Genomic DNA, 14,497 nt, shown 5'->3' with positions numbered 1-14,497 from the left:
TCTACTACTGCCTGCAATCTGGAGCAGTTTTGGCCCACTCTCGGCATGGCTTTATTCGATAAATGCCCTGAGTGTGGGAGGAAGAAGGCTAAGACGGACCCACATGAGGTGTGTATCCTCTGCTTGTCGCCCTCACATGTCCCAGCTGCCTGTGACATCTGCAGCACCTTTTCGAAAAGGACCCTGAGGGACCAGGAGAAGACTCGCCTTCAGGGACAGGAGAAGCAGAGGACCGGTGAGACTTCAGGGCATGGAGGGTCCCATTCCTCCTCCTCCGCCCATGCTTCAGCCCCTGGAGGGACCTCCGGGCAGAAAAAGGAGCAGAAACGACACCTACCGGCTGGTAGGTCGCGTTCGACGTCGAAGGCGACGACGTCGACGGCGAGAGAGAAGGCACTGGTATGTTCGCCGTCGATCCAGGGCTCTGGGTCGCGGCAGCCTCGGCGTTCGATGTCGAGGGAGGGGCCGGCGAGACCCGGGACCGGGTCGCCGTCGCAGGTGTCACGGTCGACGTCGACAACACATCGACGTCGTACCGAGCCCCATGGACGGCACTCGCCGCCGTCTACCCACGGCTCGACGCTGACTGAGTCGACGCCGAGATCCCGGCGCCCGCCGTCGAGGCGGAGGCGGTCGACGCCGAGACGCAGGTCGACGTCGAGACACCAACGATCGACGTCGAGATACCAACGATCGACGTCGAGACATCAACGATCGACGTCGAGATACCAACGATCGACGTCAAGATCGCAGCAGTCGACGCCGAGGCACCGGCGGTCGACGTCGAGACGCCAGAAGTCGACGTCGAGGAGACAGTCGACGTCGAGGCAGACACCCCGGCGACGGCGATCAAGGCGGGGCTCCACTCCGAGGAGGCATGGGTCGACGTCGAGGAGACTTGGTTCGACGACGAGAGGACGATCGACTGCGGGGCGGCACTCGTCGTCGAGGGCGAAGAGACGCCGTTCGAGGTCAAGGTACAGTTCGACGTCCCAGACATCGGGGAATACGTCCTCGGTGATTACGATCTCCAGTCGGGGATCGGGGAGGCGCGGACGTTCGCCTTCGGTGGCTTCCCCGCGGGACAGGCCCGCCAAGAAGAGGAGAGTGGCCGCGAGCCCGGACAATGATGATGGGGGCTCTCCGGCTAGAAGTGATGGGGCTTCAGACCATCTGACCCCGCTGCGTACCCAGCGGCCTCCTTTGCCTCCGGTGCCCGACCTTCCACCGGCACCTCCACCGGTGCCTGCACTGCCTCCTCCTCCTCAGCCTCCTCCTCTTCCTCCGCCTCCTCTTCCTCCTCCTCCACCTCCTCCGCTGCCTCTGCCCGTGCCTCAGCTGCCTGCCTCACCACCGCAGCCACCGCCTCCTCCCCCGAGGGTCCCTCACCGGCAGAGATCTCGCTCTCGCCCTCGCAGGCGATCACGGAGTAGGCGCAGATCCTCCACTCGCTCTGGACATGGTCGACGGAGGTATCGGTCCCGTTCCAGAGGGTCGAGGGGCACGTACTCTCCGGGGGCTGGCAAGTATTCGCCCTCGCTGTCAGAGACGCCTCCTACCCGCGTCTCTCCAGTGGATGACATTGCCACGTTCCAGGAGGTGTTGCTGAGAGGGGCTGCGAAGTTGGGGATATCAGTGACTACCCCTATTCCCACTACGTCTGTGATTTTTGAGACTTTGCATAAAGTACATCTGTCGCGCCCCCTCCTCCCGCTGGTCCCAGGACTGGAGGAACCTGCGATGGAGGTGTTCTTAACGCCGGCTGTGGTGAAGCCGGCGCCCTCGAGACTGTCAAAGAAGTACAGGGCCCCTGACTCGGATCCGGCGTTCCTCAGAGTGGACCCCCCACCGGATTCTGTTATCGTGGCGGCGGCTCGTAAGCAACACTCTACGACGCCTTCCTCCACGGCTCCCCCGGATAAGGAGAGTCGCAAAATGGACTCCTTGGGGAGGAGGATGTGCTCCACGTCGGCTACTACAATGAAGGCCGCTAGCGCCTCCGCTCTGTTGGGGCGCTATGACAGGTCTCTTTGGGACTCCCTGCAACAGTTCGCGGCCTCCCTGCCCAGAGACAAGAGGGAGGATTTTCAAGAGGTGCTGAACGAGGGCATGATGGTCTCTAATCAGATCATCAGTGCGGCGGGGGACGTGTCGTTGCTGGCGGCCCATGGGTACTGCCACGGCATACATATGAGGAGGCATTCCTGGCTGCGGCTGACTCCGCTCAAGCCGGAAGCGCAGCAGAAGATCGCCAATCTACCATTCTCTGGCACGACGTTATTCGGGTCGCATGCGGATGACGAGATGGCCCGCATGAAGGCTGAGGCGGAGACTCTGAAGGCGGTGGGGCTGGAGCGGCCTAAGGAGCAGAGGAGGTCCTTCCGTTCCTCGGGCAGGCGCTACACCAAGCAGAGGGGCCAAGGGCGTCAGTCGGGCCCCCAGCAACAGCCCCAGCAACAGCAGCAGTACCAGAGGCAGCCCTTTCAGAAGCGCCAGAGGGGCAGAGGCCAGCATCAGTCCTCGGCGGGGAACAAAGGCCCGTCCGGGTCGAAGCCCTGAAAAGTTACTTCCCCCTCATCCGTTACCCGCTCCGGTGGGGGGGAAGTATTCAACACTACCTGGCAGAGTGGAGGACAATAACACAGGACATATTGTTTGCAATGGCTACTGTCTTCGTTTCACCAGTTCGCCTCCACAGATTCCACCAGTGCGCTCCCTTTACATGGTGCGGGAGCTCCAGCGGGAGGCGGACGTTCTATTAAAAAAGAAGGCGATAGAAGCTGTTCCTTTGAGGCAAAAAGGAAAAGGTCTCTACTCACGGTTCTTTCTCGTAAGAAAAAAAGACAAGAACGAGTTCAGGCCTATTCTGGATCTGCGTCAAGCAAACAGGTGGATCCGCCGAGAAAAGTTCCGTATGTTGTCCCTGCATCAGATTTACCCTCAGTTGCATCGAGGAGACTGGCTGTGCGCCATAGATCTGCAGGACGCTTACTTTCATGTGCCGATCGCACCGAAGCATCGCAAGTTCCTGAGGTTTCTGGTAGGCAACAACCATTACCAGTATTCCGTACTCCCGTTTGGCCTGAAGTCTGCGCCACGGACGTTCTCCAAGTGCATGGCAGTGGTCGCGGCACACCTGCGGAAGACCAAGGTGTTTGTGTACCCTTACCTGGACGACTGGTTGATCAAAGCGTCCACTTATCAGGAAGCCCAGTGCCATTTCAACAGGACGGCGGCTTTGCTTCACCGTCTGGGGCTGCATATCAACATGACGAAGTCAGTGCCGATCCCTGTGCAGTGTCTCCAGTACTTGGGGGCTTCAGTCAATACCTTGATCGCAAGCGTGTGTCCTTCGGAGGAGAGACGCTTATCGATCCGTGGGAAGGCTCTGCATCTCATCTCAGCCCGCTCTCCTACGGTGAGGACGGTGTCTTCATTACTGGGGTCGATGGCTTCTTGCATCTTCCTCACCCCCAATGCACGTCTGCATAGGAGGCCCCTGCAGGAATGTCTGGAGGATCAATGGGACCAGAGGAGGGGGCGTTGGGAGGACAAGATCCAGTTGTCTCAGCACGCTCGGCAGTCTCTGAAATGGTGGTGTTCCCCAGAGAATGTCTGCAAGGGGACCCCTTTTCACAAGGACATTCCGGCCCAGACCATAGTGACCGATGCGCCTCTCCAGGGCTGGGGAGCGCATTCGGGCCCTCTTCAGATTCAGGGGATACGGTCGCAGATGGAGACGACCTACCATATCAACTTTTTGGAACTCAGAGCAGTACACTTGGCCTTGAAGGCGTTCCATCCCTCCTTCAGGACGTCCTCCCTGCTGGTTCAGACGGACAATACTACGACCATGTATTACCTCAACAAGCAGGGGGGCTCCCGGTCACGCACCCTGTCTCGGGAGGCACAGGCGATCTGGAACTGGCTGGTGGCCAGGAATCTGACGATCACGGCGACCCACCTGCCGGGAGTGCAGAATGCCCAAGCAGACGCGCTCAGCAGACTCGTTCAAGAGAACCACGAGTGGGTGCTAAACGACGACGTGCTAAGAGACGTCTTCGCAGAATGGGGCACTCCGGATATAGATCTGTTCGCCACGGCAGAAAACAGCAAATGCCGCGACTTCGCGTCCAGGTACTACCAGCCAGGGACGCTGGGGAATGTACTATGGATCAGCTGGTCCAACAGCTTTCTCTACGCCTTTCCACCCATTCCCCTGATTCCGGCGGTGCTGATCAAGCTGTCGCAATCCAGAGCCAGAATGATCCTGATTGCTCCGGAGTGGCCGAGACAATGGTGGTTCACCGACCTTCTTCACCGGTCTGTTCTGCCACACCGGCGCCTGCCGTGCCGGCCGGACCTCCTCACGAAGTTCGGAGGGCAGATGTTTCACCCCAATCTCTCGTCCTTGAGTTTGGCAGCATGGCTCCTAAGCTAGTGCAGTATGGACACTTGAACCTGCCTCAGGACTGTATGGAGATCTTAAAAGAGGCTAAGAGACCGTCTACGAGGACCTCCTACGCCTATAAGTAGAAGAGATTCTGCTTATGGTGCAAGGCGAAGGACTTTGACCCTACATCCTGTAAAGACGTTATTTTGCCTTATCTGCTGCAGTTAGCTCAGTCTGGGCTTAATTTCCAATCTATTAAGGTTCATCTCGCAGCTCTGACTGCGTATAGGAAGGGCCCTTCTCAAACCTCATTTTTTCAAATCCCTGTGATTAAGGATTTTTTGGAGGGTTTGCGTAAGGTGTTTCTCCCTGTTAGAAGGCCTTCTCCACCTTGGGAATTGAATGTGGTGTTATCTAGATTGATGAGGGAGCCTTTTGAACCTATCCATAAGGCTTCGCTGCAGCATTTGTCTTGGAAGGCGGCCTTCCTTGTAGCCATTACATCGGCCAGGAGGGTGAGTGAGATTCAGGCTCTGTGTTGCCAAGAGCCGTATACTGTTTTCCATGCTTCTAAAGTAGTGATGCGTACCCATCCTAAATTTTTGCCTAAGGTGATATCAGATTTCCATGTGAATCAGATGATAACTTTGCCTACGTTTTTTCAGCATCCCTCCTCTCCGGCGGAGAGGTCTCTGCATTCACTTGATGTGCGTAGGGTGTTGAAATTCTACCTGGATAAGACAAAAGATATCCGCAGGTCGGATCAACTGTTTGTTAATTATGGTTCGGTAAGAACTGGTTTAGCTACCTCAAAGCAGTCCATTTCCAGATGGATTGTTTCCTGTATTCAGCTTTGTTACCAAAAAGCTAATAAAACATTAGGGGGTAAGCCTACAGCACATTCGACTAGAGGAAAGGCGGCTACCACCGCTTTGCTTAGGAATGTTCCCATTGCTGACATTTGTAAGGCTGCCACCTGGAAGTCAGTCCATACGTTTACAAAGCATTACTGCCTGGACTCTGATGCTAGGGCAGATGCGCAGGTTGGACAGGCTTCGCTAAGGAATTTGTTTGCACAGTGATTTGTTGGTGGTTGGTCTTACTCCACCGCTTCTTGTTGGTTTGGATGGGCTTGCCATTCTATTCATAGATTATGACTATACACAGAGATCCCCTACTACAGAAGGAGTAGTTTCTTACCTGTAACTCCAGTTCTGTAGTAGGGGTATCTCTGTTATAGTCATAAGCGACCCTCCCTCCTCCCCGGTGGAGTAACCTGACGGTATCAGGCCTGTTGTTATACACCTTCAAAAAGAACTGAAAGTAACTTGTGTTGGCTGTGCATCCTGGGATACCGGGGGTCTCTGGAGAGTTTCTTAAAGGCACGGTATCCCTTTAGCAGACACATAATGACAGCCTATAGGGCTTGTCTGTCCACCCCTTCCTCTCTATTGTTTAAAGGGATTTTGGTGAAGGGAGTGAGTGATAATAAAGGAACATGTCAAATGTGAATAAAAATGACATTTCAACTTTATTTTGGCTTTTGTGTTCACTTCAGAGGAAGTGCTGGCCAGTGCAGCCTTGTGGTGATTAGGCTGTATTATTTTGTCTGTCTCTTAAGTGTCTTTGCAGGTTTGCAAATGCGGGACAGCTTAAGAGATATTTTTGATTGCTCCGGGGTCCCCGCACATGGGCGGGGATTATTCATAGATTATGACTATAACAGAGATACCCCTACTACAGAACTGGAGTTACAGGTAAGAAACTACTCCTTCTAAAAGGCGCAATAGAGGTCGTACCCGTCCACGAGCAAGGTACGGGGGTGTACTCCCTGTACTTTTTAATACCGAAGAAGGACGGGTCACTCAGACCTATATTAGACCTGAGACCCCTAAACAGATACATTCTTTCCGAGCATTTTCACATGCTCACTCTCCAGCAAGTCCTCCCGCTGCTCAAGCAGGGAGACTTTCTAGCCACACTGGACCTCAAGGATGCGTATTTCCACATACCCATTCACCCATCACACAAAAAATACCTCAGGTTCACTGTTCAAGGACAGCACTACCAATTCAGAGTCCTTCCCTTCGGCGTGACAACGGCACCAAGGGTGTTTACAAAGTGCCTAGCTACTGTGGCGGCACATCTACGGAGGCAGCACATACACGTCTACCCTTACCTGGACGACTGGCTCGTTCAAGCGAAGTCAGCCCAGCAATGTGCCAGCCACATGTCCCGCACCATTCACCTCCTTCACAGTCTGGGGTTCTCACTAAATTACCCAAAATCCCATCTCCAGCCCGCACACGTACAACAGTACCTAGGTGCGACTATAGACACTCTGGCGGCCACAGCTCAGCCAAATTTAGTGAGGATCAACAGCATGCAAATGCTGATCTCCATGTTCAAACCCCAACACTCACTTCCAGCACGAGTGTTCATGCAGTTGATAGGCATGATGGCCTCCTGCATTTTCATAGTCCCACACGCGAGATTACATATGCGCCCGCTTCAGGAGTGCTTAGCACGTCAGTGGAATCAGGCTCAAGGACAGTTGAAAGACCTAGTGTTGGTGAGCGGTCGGGCATACAACTCTCTGCATTGGTGGAATCCTCAAAACCTTTGCAAGGGCCGACCGTTCCAAGAGCCTGTTCCACAAATAGTACTGACAGCGGACGCGTCTCTCCAGGGATGGGGAGCTCATGTACTCCACTACACAGTGCAGGGACTATGGACGACACAACAGAAGAAGATGCACATCAACCTTCTGGAACTGATGGCAATCTTCCTGGCCATGAAGACATTCAAAGTACATCTATGCAACAAAGTCGTGTTGATCCGGACGGACAACATGACTGCCATGTACTACATACAGAAGCAGGGAGGAACACACTCTCCACAGTTGTCTCATCTGGCTCAGAGCATGTGGAAGTGGGCCATTCAGAGGAACATGTTCCTCATTGCAGAGCACCTCCAGGGCAAGGACAACCAGATGGCGGATCTGCTCAGCAGACACAGCCACCAGATGCACGAGTGGGAGTTACACCCATCAGTACTCCAACCGTACTTCCAGCAGTGGGGTCATCCAGAGATAGACCTCTTCGCCACAAGCGAAAACGCAAAATGCCAAAGCTTTGCCGCCAGGTTCCCACATGCGCAGTCGCAGGGCAATGCGATATGGATGAACTGGTCCGGCAGATTTGCGTACGCTTTTCCCCCAGCGCCGTTGATACCGCTGGTGGCTCGCAAACTCAGACAACACTCCCTGACACTCGTCCTAGTTGCTCCTACGTGGGCACGCCAGCCATGGTACACCACCTTCCTCGAACTTTCCGTGGTGCCGCATCAAAGGCTGCGGATCAAACCCGCGCATTTGACGCAGAACCATGGAGAAATTCAGCACCCAGATCCGCAACAGCTGAACCTGGTAATCTGGCTCCTGAAGTCCTAGAGTTTGGCTACCTCAACCTGCCACCTGACTGTATGGACATCATCAAGGAGGTCAGGAGACCCACTACAAGAGCTTGCTATGCAGCCAAATGGAAAAGGTTCGTCATTTATTGCAGTAATAATGACATTAACCCTCTGGACGCATCCATCCAAAACATAATTTGTTACCTCTTACACCTATACCGATGCAATCTGGCGTACACCTCTATACGTGTCCATTTGACCGCAATCTCAGCCTATCTGCAAACCAGGCAGCACCTCTCACTATTCAGAGTGCCTGCCATCAAAGCATTCTTTGAAGGACTCAAACGAGTCATTCCACCAAGCCACCCACCAGCTCCAATGTGGAACCTCAACCTGGTCCTCACACGCCTGATGGGTCCACCCTTTGAACCTCTACACTCATGCGAGATTCAATTCCTCACCTGGAAAGTAGCTTTCCTGGTAGCAATCACTTCTTTAAGAAGGGTTAGTGAACTCCAGGCACTAACAGTTCAAGAGCCATTTATACAGGTTCACGCCAACAGGGTCGTACTACGTACCAACCCCAAATTCATGCCCAAGGTAATCTCGCAGTTCCACATGAATCAAACTATTGAACTGCCCGTTTTCTTCCAAAACCCACAAACTGTCGCGGAACGAGCACTCCACACACTAGACGTAAGGAGGGCCCTCATGTACTACATCGACAGGACTAAACCCTTTAGGAAGACAAAACAACTCTTCGTTGCCTTTGCCCCACACCACAAGGGTAACGCCATCTCCAAAGCAGGGATAGCCAGATGGATAGTTAAGTGTATTCAAATTTGTTATCAAAAGGCAAAACGCACATTAACTATTCCCCCACGAGCCCACTCAACACGTAAGTTAGGGGCCTCCATGGCTTTTCTAGGAAATATTCCCCTGCATGATATATGTAGAGCAGCCACCTGGTCCACCACACACACATTTACCAAACACTATTGTGTAGATGTGCAATCAAAACAGCAGGCAGCTGTAGGACAGGCTGTTCTCAAAACCCTTTTTCAGACCGCTGCAGCTGGCACTGGTAGCCGCCGCTAATAGAGGGCACTGCTATACATTCTATGCACAGATATGAATTCAGCAGCCCACATGCCTCGAACTGAATATGCTACTTACCAGTATGCATCTGTTCTTGGCATGTAGGGCTGCTGACATTCATATCGCCCTCCCTCCTCCCCGGCGCCTGTAGCAGCTGCAGCTCTCAGAATTACTGTAAGCATGGTCATCACTTTTCTGTATCTACTTCATCACTGCCACAATGGCGAAAAACAATCTGAGGATGGAGGGGATGCCCATGCGCACTGTAGTCCAGGGGAGGAGTCACCTATCCCAGGATACCTCGAAGACTCTTCCAGGACAACAACGTGCAAACATCCGGACCCAACACTAGGCGGCGATCTATGCACAGATAGGAATGTCAGCAGCCCTACATGCCAAGAACAGATGCATACTGGTAAGTAGCATATTCATTATGCATGGCAGCACTGCCATGCCTACAACCAATAATACACCTTTTTTTCAAGAGTGCATAGATCCATTTCTAAGTTCTATTTTTTAATTTTTTTTTATCGAATGTGAGAATGGTAACCGAGGTAGACATTTTAGCCACAGGGCTCTCAAAGTACACCCCAATTGGCTAAAGACTAGACGGAGGGGAGGCAAGGCTCAGCAAACCAACATGTAACGACTTAATGCTTGGGGTTAAAAAAACACTAGTCTTAGCAACACTCGTTTTAGGATGGCCCTACAAAAAGAAACCGAGAAATGCCATTGACTTAACAAAGGTTCCATTGATTCCCCAGCAATATTATGGAAAGCATTTTAATCCGTAGTGAGAGGCAGGGCTGTAGACTACATCTTGAAAATAAAACATGGCAAGCAGGAGGAAATCTGTGCTGCAGAGTTGGTACTCCTTAACGTGGAGGGACTATACAGAAAGCAACGCCACTGAGATGCTCCTGCTTGAGATTAAGAATGGCAAATTGCAGTATCGACAGCTTCTCACAGAAGAGGCCAAAATCTGTGGTTATTGCCCAAAGCCAGTTTTACGACCAAGATGATAAAACTGTAAACTTATTCTACGGACTGGGGACTAAAAAGGAAAATATACACCATTTCGTATACACCTGAAATACGGAAGGGCAGAGAGTAACAGACCCAGCAGCAACCGGAGCACTGAGTTCTAGCAGGGAGGGCGCTCTCAAATAGTGTTACCCTGAGGCCTCCGTAGCAGATCTTTAACTGAAGAGCCTCACTGACATGACGAGCGACCCCATTGACTACCCCATTACCGAGGAAAAAGGTGACTGGCGCTATTGGGCAAATGTCCTCATAGAAAGCCCTGGGAACTAATGGATTCTCCGTAGAATTACTAAAGTTACACTCCAGCACACTGGACCATATCTATTGACCACGCACACAGCTGCAAGGGAATTGGGTGAGATACCGCAAGACTCCATTGAGGTGGACATAACCACAGTGCGTAAACCTGAGTGTCCAGTCAACTGCTGCGACAATTTCATTTATGTTGAAGCTATAATATATGTGATGTCACAAAAGTCAATGTATATCACGACTAACAGCACTATAACCATGGCCTGGTACTAGCAGTCCTTCAGATAGACTTTGACAAGACTTTAATAATCTGAAATGGGAGCACATTTTTGCCCTCCTATGACTGAATCCAGGCCAGGTCTTCCTTGCATACCATAGCTGCATTGTGGCTGAGACTAGCACTGAGCTTAACCGCCAACCAGATACATTTAGCACCTGTGACAGGAATGGATCAAATTAGAGACCATGCAAAGTGCATGGTCTCTGGTTTGATCCGCTCCTGTTATGATTGCTTAGAGAAGTGAGGGTACCATTTTTATCAGGAGAAGTGTGGAAACGCATGGTGATAGGAACTTGTGGAACACTACATATTCCGGAAGTTTCTCTCAAAGAAATGTCAGGGAAATAGGTGATTTTACCCAAATTTTGGGGTTTCCATGGCATTCTGAGTAAGAAAACTTAGTGGGAGCCATGCAAGTCGCGCTAACCTGGACTCCATTGGGTGTTTAGTTTTCAGAAATGTCTAAATTCAGAACGGTTTCCTGGTTGTTGGCTGACCCAGAGTCCGAATAGTGCTGCCATTCAGCATGGCAAGTGACGGGAAATTGGGATTGAGCTCAATTGTGAAAACCATATGCCAAAACTACGCCTAAAAGAATGCAGATTTCCTTTTGCTTGCCATGGGAATGCTCTGGTCCTCATGGGGGATCAAATAATGTTAGGGGTATATGATGTCAAGACAGCCCCCATCCCATTATTTCTTTAAGAAATATCCCTGGCATCAGTGTGCTTTCTGCCAGCTCCCGGGAAAGATTCGGGGCAAATTCTCCAGTCGTCCCCCGGAAAGGGGGACACAAAGACTTCTGGGTAGTCTCCTGGGTTGGAGGCTCATAAGGATGCCAGGGCTTACTGCGGGTAACTCCCGCCTCCAGTTACCACCAGACTTCAGGGTGGGGGAGTTCTGCCCCCAATGGGGCCAGTAGGGTATAAACTACTGGGCCCTTTCTGGCATGTCCTGATTCTTGGGCGAACCGGCCCGAACTCTTCTCTTTTGACAGGGGGTCTATGGAATAGTCAAGCTGGCAGATTGGAACTGACCTGGTATTGTAAATCGGTCTTTGACGAGGATCCAGGCATGGCAGATTTTATGGCATACTACCAAGCGTTTTACTTAGCGGTCATGACTGACTGTATGTTTGTTACCGTGGAATACTCTGAGCGAGCTTTGGGTGATGAATGGAATAACACCTATACATGACATCTGTGGGGGCTGGGTGGGGTAGGTGTCAGCAGTGATGATCTACCAGCCACTAAGATAGTACTGGTAAGAAGGAGAGACACCTTGCATGCCCTGGGGTGGACAAATAAGCTAACAAGAGAAACCCATCCCTGTGCAGGGATACTCCCAACATAGTGTTGCAGCTGTTGAGGGTTTCCAGGGCTGGGGTGTGCTTGACATCTTTATAATAGGGATTGTGGTCAATTGTAAGTCTACAAATTCATTCACAACCGTGAGGAAGGAGTTTGGACTTTTATAGCCCCAGTTCTTCTGCTGCTTACAGCTCCGCCATGCACTAACACTCTACCAAACCATTCTTGAGGAATCCCCCAATCCACCCATTAGTGGTGAAACTCACCATGTCTAAACTCACAGATAAAAAGATAATGTGAATGTTTAAAGCAGTGGTGATGCATACGCCAGGCACCTTCTCCGTACTAATAGAGGCATAGGAGGCTTACGTTGGTCCCTTGGATGTAGTGGAGCGGCTTACTGCACTGATGGCCCCTAGCCCAATAGCCATATCGTCAGCCTACAAGCTTATGCAATTTAAATATTCACGCCATGCATACTTCACAAGAATAAGACTCTGGAATATTGGTAGATACTCTCTCGCAACAAACCCCCTCGCCCCTCCCACCCCATCTCCCCCCGCCCAACATGTATGAAATGTCAGCGAATGGTGACTTTCATTAGGGGCTTCTGGGATGCAGTGCTGGAGTTACTGACAGCATATTAGGGCACCGAGCAGTCCTCAAGCCCCAGCCCCCCTTGTGCTACTAAACGGTCTAGATTAAATGGATTTAAACAGATGTTGCCTTACTTTTAGGGACCTAGACTTGAAAGACGCTAAAAGGGAGACTGATCGGCACAGGAGGGAGGCGGAAGCTCTAAGCCTGCTTAAGCAGGGATAGACAGGTGCAGAAAGCTAGACAAAACAATAAATGAGGCTCAGAGCCACCCACAGAAGCACAGCAAATGGTGGGAAACGAACAATATCGAGATGCCTCCAACTAATGCACTCCATTGTGTTTATAAATGTAGTGATTGTTCTTGCTATGTTGCACTTTGTTATATCCAGTTTTATATGCTGTGTATCTAATGTCTGCTCTCTGTGTCTATGGTGTCTGTGAGGTGATGTAGAACCCTGGTGTGCAGTAGATGCCACCAATCAGACGGAGGAGCTCAGAATGGCTAGGCCTGAGCTGATGCCAACATGCTTCTGGTGGGGTGCTATTAAATATAACTTCCCTCAATAAATCAACTTAATGCTACAATTGCTTTGGACTTCTTTACTTAATAACCTACTTCAATCCACTTTTACGTACGGATAGGACTAATGTGCTTGGTACTCGCAAATGGGGGGATGTCACTGTTCCATGCCCCCTGGCATTTTCTTCTCCTGTTGATTGGTACATGAATAGCTAGTAAAACAGTTTATTAAACAATGAAGTCTAAGAACTTTGTAACAGCGCCCCTAAGGAGTCTCGGAGTGGCCCACTCAGAATGGTGTTTTTGAGATATATGGTAGCAAAGCCACCATGTTATCATTAGGAGAGACACACCGGATGCAGTGTCTTTGAGAGCTTTTTCCTAGTTGGGGTCTGTGAAAGCCACAACTCAAACGGTCTCTAAGAACTATGTGAGTCTGACCCAACATGGTGTCTATAAGGACTTGGCAACGTTACCCAAAATATACAGCTGTTTACCGTCTTCCCTTCTTTCTTGTCTCCCAGGGAAAGTCATCATGCATGACCCCTTCGCCATGCGCCCATTCTTTGGATACAACTTTGGCCACTACTTATCACACTGGCTGAGCATGCAGAACCGTCCATCTGTCCACCTTCCCAAGATCTTCCACGTCAACTGGTTCAGAAAGGACTCCGAAAACAACTTCCTGTGGCCCGGCTTTGGGGAGAACTCGCGAGTCCTGGACTGGATCTTCCGACGTGTGGATGGTGAACCTGGTGCCCGGGTTACACCCATTGGTTATGTGCCTGCAGAAGGAGCACTGGACTTGCAAGGGCTGCCCCCAATTGATACAAATGAGCTCTTCTCCCTACCCAAGGGATTCTGGGAGCAGGAGGTAGGCGAGGTCAGGCACTACCTGACTGAACAGGTGAACCAATACTTGCCTGGTGAGGTAGTTAGTGAGCTGGACGCGCTGGAGGAACGGGTGAAGAAGATGTGAGTGTCTGAAGGAAGAAGGTGCAAGTCTTTACTGCCTGGCTGCTCTGTTAGTGAGGGAGTAATGGTTACACTCCTACAAGGGGTGAAACTGTGAAACATTCCATTGTTTACATGATTTTTTAAGGACAAAAATCTGATTATTTTTCAGGGAAGACACTCTTCATCATGAACCATAGACAGCTTTCTGTGGGGAGGAAGGGGAGGGAAATAGGGATTGGGTTTGGTCTTTTCGGTGTTTTTTGCCTTTTAACTCTCTTTGTACAGAAATAAATTGAGGGAAGTGTGTTTTCTGTACTTGTTGAAAAAAAATAAAGAACTATGCTGTGAGTTTGGATTACTAGACTCAAGTCTGTTTGCGAAAAATGTTGGAGGTTTGTTCTTCTGTCCTATTGCAATAACTGGTCACTAAGGAAAATCAGTGTGGCTCATTCATTTAGCAAGGTATCCAAGAGACTAAGGTTATGTTGCACTCCAGTTGAATAACCACATTACTATATTTAGGAGTTTAACTCTTTGGGAGCACCCACATTGACAATTAATAAACTCCAAGTCCAGTCAGAACAGCTACTTTTGTAAATACAATATTTCCTATTTACAGGGAGGTTTAA

General features: G+C 50.9%; 1 protein-coding gene across 1 annotated transcript in view; it reads left to right on the top strand.

The window, feature by feature from the left end:
- LOC146869423 (phosphoenolpyruvate carboxykinase [GTP], mitochondrial-like) overlaps positions 1 to 14,216 on the top strand; it is a 94,998-nt gene extending 80,782 nt beyond the window's left edge. Inside the window, exon 10 of the mRNA XM_085599822.1 lies at positions 13,436 to 14,216. Within this exon, the coding sequence (XP_085455948.1) occupies positions 13,436 to 13,890 (455 nt within the window). The 3' untranslated portion in view covers positions 13,891 to 14,216. The remainder of the gene's footprint in view (positions 1 to 13,435) is intronic.
- Positions 14,217 to 14,497: the final 281 nt, after the last annotated feature.

The sequence above is a fragment of the Triturus cristatus genome, chromosome 1_1 (genome assembly GCF_964204655.1).
Source record: "Triturus cristatus chromosome 1_1, aTriCri1.1, whole genome shotgun sequence".
NCBI lineage: Eukaryota > Metazoa > Chordata > Amphibia > Caudata > Salamandridae > Triturus > Triturus cristatus.
This window is presented reverse-complemented; position numbering and strand designations above follow the sequence as displayed.